The sequence below is a fragment of the Carlito syrichta genome, unplaced genomic scaffold, assembly GCF_000164805.1.
Source record: "Carlito syrichta isolate Samal-C Ts95f unplaced genomic scaffold, Tarsius_syrichta-2.0.1 Scaffold316824, whole genome shotgun sequence".
NCBI lineage: Eukaryota > Metazoa > Chordata > Mammalia > Primates > Tarsiidae > Carlito > Carlito syrichta.
In genome coordinates this window covers 22,092-27,125 of record NW_007260920.1, presented here as the reverse complement: position 1 = coordinate 27,125, position 5,034 = coordinate 22,092, and the positions used below count along the sequence as shown (strand labels likewise).

General features: G+C 57.0%; 2 protein-coding genes across 2 annotated transcripts in view; both read left to right on the top strand.

The window, feature by feature from the left end:
- The window catches only part of RFXANK (regulatory factor X associated ankyrin containing protein), a 19,982-nt gene extending 16,796 nt beyond the window's left edge, over positions 1 to 3,186 (top strand). The window contains exon 9 of the transcript XR_002481353.1: positions 3,156 to 3,186. The gene's annotated coding sequence lies outside the window, so the exon portion shown is untranslated. The remainder of the gene's footprint in view (positions 1 to 3,155) is intronic.
- A 669-nt stretch (positions 3,187 to 3,855) lies between these two features.
- The window catches only part of LOC103277266 (neurocan core protein-like), a 23,130-nt gene continuing 21,951 nt past the window's right edge, over positions 3,856 to 5,034 (top strand). The window contains 1 exon segment of the mRNA XM_021707361.1: positions 3,856 to 3,992. Within this exon segment, the coding sequence (XP_021563036.1) occupies positions 3,861 to 3,992 (132 nt within the window). The 5' untranslated portion in view covers positions 3,856 to 3,860.

Here is a 5,034-nt window from a genome sequence, read left to right as displayed (position 1 = left end):
AGAAGCCCCCAGCACGGGGAGGGGGCTGGTGGGGGAGGGGCGCACCGGGTTGGAGAGGGAGCGCAACCGGGAGGGGGCTTGAGAATGTCAGGGGACACGCCTTTGAGGCAAAGGTGTCCAGGGAATGAGGAGACGACCCCACGGCGGGGAGGGGGCCGGCCGTGCTGGGGCTGGGTCTCAGGATTGGGGAGGGGGCATTGGGAGCCAGAGCTAGAGGGGAAGCACCCCGAGTTGGGAGAGAAGACCAGGACGTCCAGATGCTGAATGGAGGACTCTGCCACGGAGCACCCTCGTGTCTGAGCAGAGACACCCCAGGATTTTAAGTGGGGATTCCCAATTTGTGGATGAATGGAGGAACCAGGGTGGACCGCAGTGGGGAAGGGACCCCCAGATCAACCTAGGCCCAGTGGAAGGGGGTCTGCACTGAAAGTGAACGGCCATGGGAAAGGGGCGCCCTGCCGTCTCCCCGTCCTTCTGGGCTGGGTCCCGTCACCACACTCTGATTCAGGAGGAGGCTCTGGGGACCCCCCTCCCACAATTGTCCTCTGTTGTTTCCTGGGACCTGGAGATGAGGTGCTGTTCAGGGGCACACCGGGTGTCCCAGGTGACTGGTGGGGGCCCCCTGGAGCCCCCAGGTATGGATCCCCAGGGCCCACGAGGGACACCAGCCCGGAGGGGGCCTTCCCCCAGCACGTCCACACTTGCCCACGTCCTCACTGGCCCTGCCTCACCCCCATTAGTTCCGTCTGTCCCCGTGGATGCACGGGGAAGCCCCGGCTTGGTCTGGGGACACAGGCACTGGGAAGTAGGGGCTGAGACCCCAGGCCAGGTCGGGGCGGGAGCGACCCCCATCCCTACGCGCTCGGGGCTTTGTTCGTCTCAGGCAGCGTCAATGGGAAACAGCCAGGCCAAGGAGAGGGTTGGCGCTGGGCCCCAGCAAGCGACGTGGGGGCGGGGTGGGAGGGGCGGCCACACCGTGGGACCCCAGAACCCAGTAGTCTCAATGGCTCCTGGACATTCCCGGATGGAAGGGTCCCCCCTCAAGGAGGTAGGGGCTTTGTGTGGGCGTCTGCCCAGGCAGGTGGGCAGAGGGAGTGTGCCCAGGGGGTCCCGGGTCCCCCATGTGTCTGGTGTGACTGCGGCTGTGTCTTTGTTAAAAACTTGTGCCGGGAGCCACAGCACCATGTGACAAAATGATGTGTGTCCATCGGTCACCAAGGCCACATCTGTCTATGCCAGTGTGTGCTGGGAGCTGGTACGGCATGAGTGTGACTGAGGAGTGATGTCTGACGGTGCTCGCTTTGTCGGGGGGGGGTTGTGTGGGGCCCCGAGACTGTGGGTGTGTGTCTTTGTGCAGGAGACGACGTCTGGCTGTCTTGCGAGTGCCAACACTGCCTTTCTTTGTTAATGTCACCACGGATCTGTGTGAGTGTCTCCCGGGGTGTGTGTCCTGTGTGGGGGGGCAAGGGTCCTTTCCATGTGACCAGTGACACGGACCCTGGGCATGGAGGGCTGACAGGGAGAGGTTGGGCAGGAGTTGCCATCCCCAAGGGGCAGCAGGAGAGATTTACTGAGCCTGGCATTCACACCCATGCACCCAAACACACCCTGAGTGTCAGGCCAGAGACACACATTCAGACCCACGTGCTCAGAAATCACACCGGGGCTCGTGTGCACACACGGCCATCTCCACACACCCTGGGGCATGACTGTATGACACCCTCGCCAGCACACAACACCCCAGATGCACTAGTCACAGACATCCAAAAACGCCCTCTGGCAAACTCTGTCCAGGGAGACAGGAGGTGAGAGTGAAGGAGGGACACACACACACTCACTCACTCTCACTCACGTTGATCTGGGCTGCCCCTCCCCCAGCGCCCCGCAGGCCCCTGCTTGCATATGCATGAGTCTCATGCATTATTCATGAGGGCATGGGCCCCAGACAGCTGTGTAAATGCTCACCTCTGGCGGCCCAGGGGAGGAGGTATTTTAAGAGAAGGACGTGGGTGTGTGAGGGTGCGCATGGGAGGATGTGTGGGGGCTGTGCGCCTGAAACTGTGTCGGTCACCATGTGGGGCAACCTCGGTATATTTTTAGTGTATACATGTGGCTTTGTGTATAAAGAGCTGTCTTAAATTTAACATTTCTAGGACGTTACAAGTCTGAGGTCATTTCATCCTCATAATAGCCCCAGGAGGTACTTGCTGGGTGATCTCCATTTTAGAGATGGGGAAACTGAGGCACAGAGGAATGCAGCAGCTTGTCCAGGAGTGGAGGCAGGGTTGCCTGGGTGTAGTCTGAGCTCTTAACTGTACAGGGTGTGTGTGTGTGTGTGTGTGTGTGTGTGAATTCTCTGGCCTCATCCCTCCTAAGGCCCTGCTGGGGATGTAACCTGGAGTCCTTTCCCACCCTCTAATACCTGGCCAGGCCTGGAACAGCCCTCAGGCACCCCACGCTTCTCCCAGGGGAAGAAATGTGGGCAGCCTGGGATGGCGGCTGTGAGGTTGTGAGGTGCACAGGTTGGTAGTTGGGGGCACTGGGCCAGGGCTTGGCCTCGACCCCTGCCCTGCTGTGCAGCCTGAAGCAACCCGCTAGCCCGCTCTGGGCCCAGAGACGCTAAGTGAGCAGGTAGGAGGCAGGGGCGGATCGGGTGGGCAGTGCCGCTGTGGTGCCGCCTCGCGGTTCAGCACCACGGACAGGTCCCAGGCCAGCCTCCCCGCAGGGGACCCTGGGAGCTGGAAGGAGGGCTGGGGAAGGGGATAGCTGTCCCCCACAGCCTCCCATCCCGGGCTCCACTCACACCCCCTCCTCAGGGATCATCCGTTATGGGGGAGGGGTGCAAGGGCTGGGCTTGCAGATGATGTTCTAATTTCCCATCTGCACCCACTCCTGAGCCCCAGCGAGGGGGATTCAGAGGGGTGGGAGGCTTGGGGAGGGGCTGTCTCCCCAGGATTTCTAGTCTCAGGAAGAATGAGAAGTCTGGAAAGGCACTGCCGTGTCCCAATGTCTGGGATGGACTGTGCTCACAGTAGGTGCTCAATAATTGTCCAACCTATGCCCATGAGTCACAGCCTCTGTGGAGAATGAGACCTACATTTCTCTATGGGCCTAGGAAGCATCTTTATCAGATGTGAGAAGGCAGGGGGAGGGAGGGGTGGGCAAGGGTGAGGCCCCTTCCTCCAGCTGGGAGTTGGCAGTGCCTCAAAAATCCCAGAAACCAAGAATAGAATCTTGGTGAAAACCAAATCCTGGAATTGAAGCTGAGAATCGTGTCAGTCAGCAAACCCAGATTAAAGGCAGGTTCGACGCCCAGCCCGCTGCCTGGATGGAGGGCCTGGGAGGATGGGGACTGGGGACTGTCCCCTAAGAGCCCCCAGTCTGATGCAGGAGGCTGACTTGAAAAATGGGGCTTTCATCTTGGCTGTGTTAAGGTTAATAATAATAATAGCAACAGCTAAAATATGCTCCTTTGTGCCAGGCAGTTCTAAGCATTTTATATGGATTGACTCATCCATTCCTTCCAACCACCTGATGTTATCCCCATCTGACCCAAAAAGAAAGACAGGCACAGAGGAGGGAAACCACTTGCCTAAGGTCACACAGCAAGGAGCAGGCAGAGAGCCAGTCTCAGATCTGGTTCACTCCAGCACCCAGAATTCTGACTTCCAGGCTGCCACTGTGTGGATTCTGAAGTCCAGTGGCCCTGGGTTGGAATTCTGACTCAGCGCTCGCTGGCTTGCTCTGTGGCCTTGAATGACACACTGGCCTCTCAGTCTTTGTTTCCTAGTTGGCAGAACAAGGGGTCAGGCCCTTCCATACCGTGGTTCACTCCCGCTCCATTTCATTCCAGGTCCAGGATGGGAGCTGCTTTTGTCTGGGCCTTGGGCCTGTTGATGCTCCAGCTGCTGCTCTTTGTGGCTGGGGAACAGGGTGAGTCGGCTTATGGGGGCGAAAGAGGTCGGTGTCTGGGGATGGATAAGATAGGGCAGCTTTTCAGTTCCAGAGCCTTCTCTGGCTGGTCCCCTTGCTTGGTCTAGAGAATCAAACAAGAATAGATGAAAAAGGTCTTTGAACAGTCAAAAGTGAACAAGATACCTGAGAGATTATTTTTAGTCGCTGCCAGCAGAAGCCGGAGGTTCCCGCCTCTCACCATTTTGCTGAGATGGGCTGAAGAGGGAGAGAGAGAGAGAGAGAAATGAGAGTGGTGTGGAGATTGATTATTGATGTCTGCCAAGGTTGGGGCAATGGAAATAAAGGTCTGTGTGCCTCTCCTGGCATTTCTCCAAGAGCACTCAAAAGCTCAGGCTTTAGAAATCCCTCCCTGATTTGCTCAGTGGCCTTAGGCAAGTACAGTTATCATTCTGAGCCTCAGTTTCTTCAACTACCCTCAAAAGAGAATGAAACATTGCTACCCTGCAGATGGTTATGAAAATCAAATGAGCTGATTGCTGCAAAATGTGTGTTATGAAGAAGGTACTCCCTAAACACCACTTCCCTCCCATTGGCTGCCTGTTGCATTAACTATTGGAAAAACAGACTCAGAGAAAGAAAATGACTACCCTGTGGCCAGTGAGTCAGTGGCACTGGGAGTCAAATCTCTGTCCTTATAAAAACACAGAGCCAGCTGGGTGCAGTGGCTTACGCCGGTAATCCCAGTACTTTGGGAGACAGAGGCCAGAGGACTGCCTGAGCCCAGGGGCTCGAGACCAGCCTGAGCAACATGGCGAGACCTCATCTCTACAATAAGTCAAAAAATTAGCTGGGCATGGTGGCACGCGCTTATAGTTCCAACTACTTGGAAGGCTGAGGCGAAAGGATCGCCTGAGCCCAGCAGGTCGAGGCTGTGGATGGCCATGAGAAGGCCACAGCCTGGACAACAGAGTGAGACTCTGACTCAAACAAAAAAAAAATACAGAGCCTCACGCCTGTGATCCCGGCATTTTTGGAGGCTGAGGCAGGCCGACCACTTGAGGCCAGAAGTTTGAGACCAGCCTGGGCAGCAGAGTGAGACCCCGTCTCTGCTGAAAATAA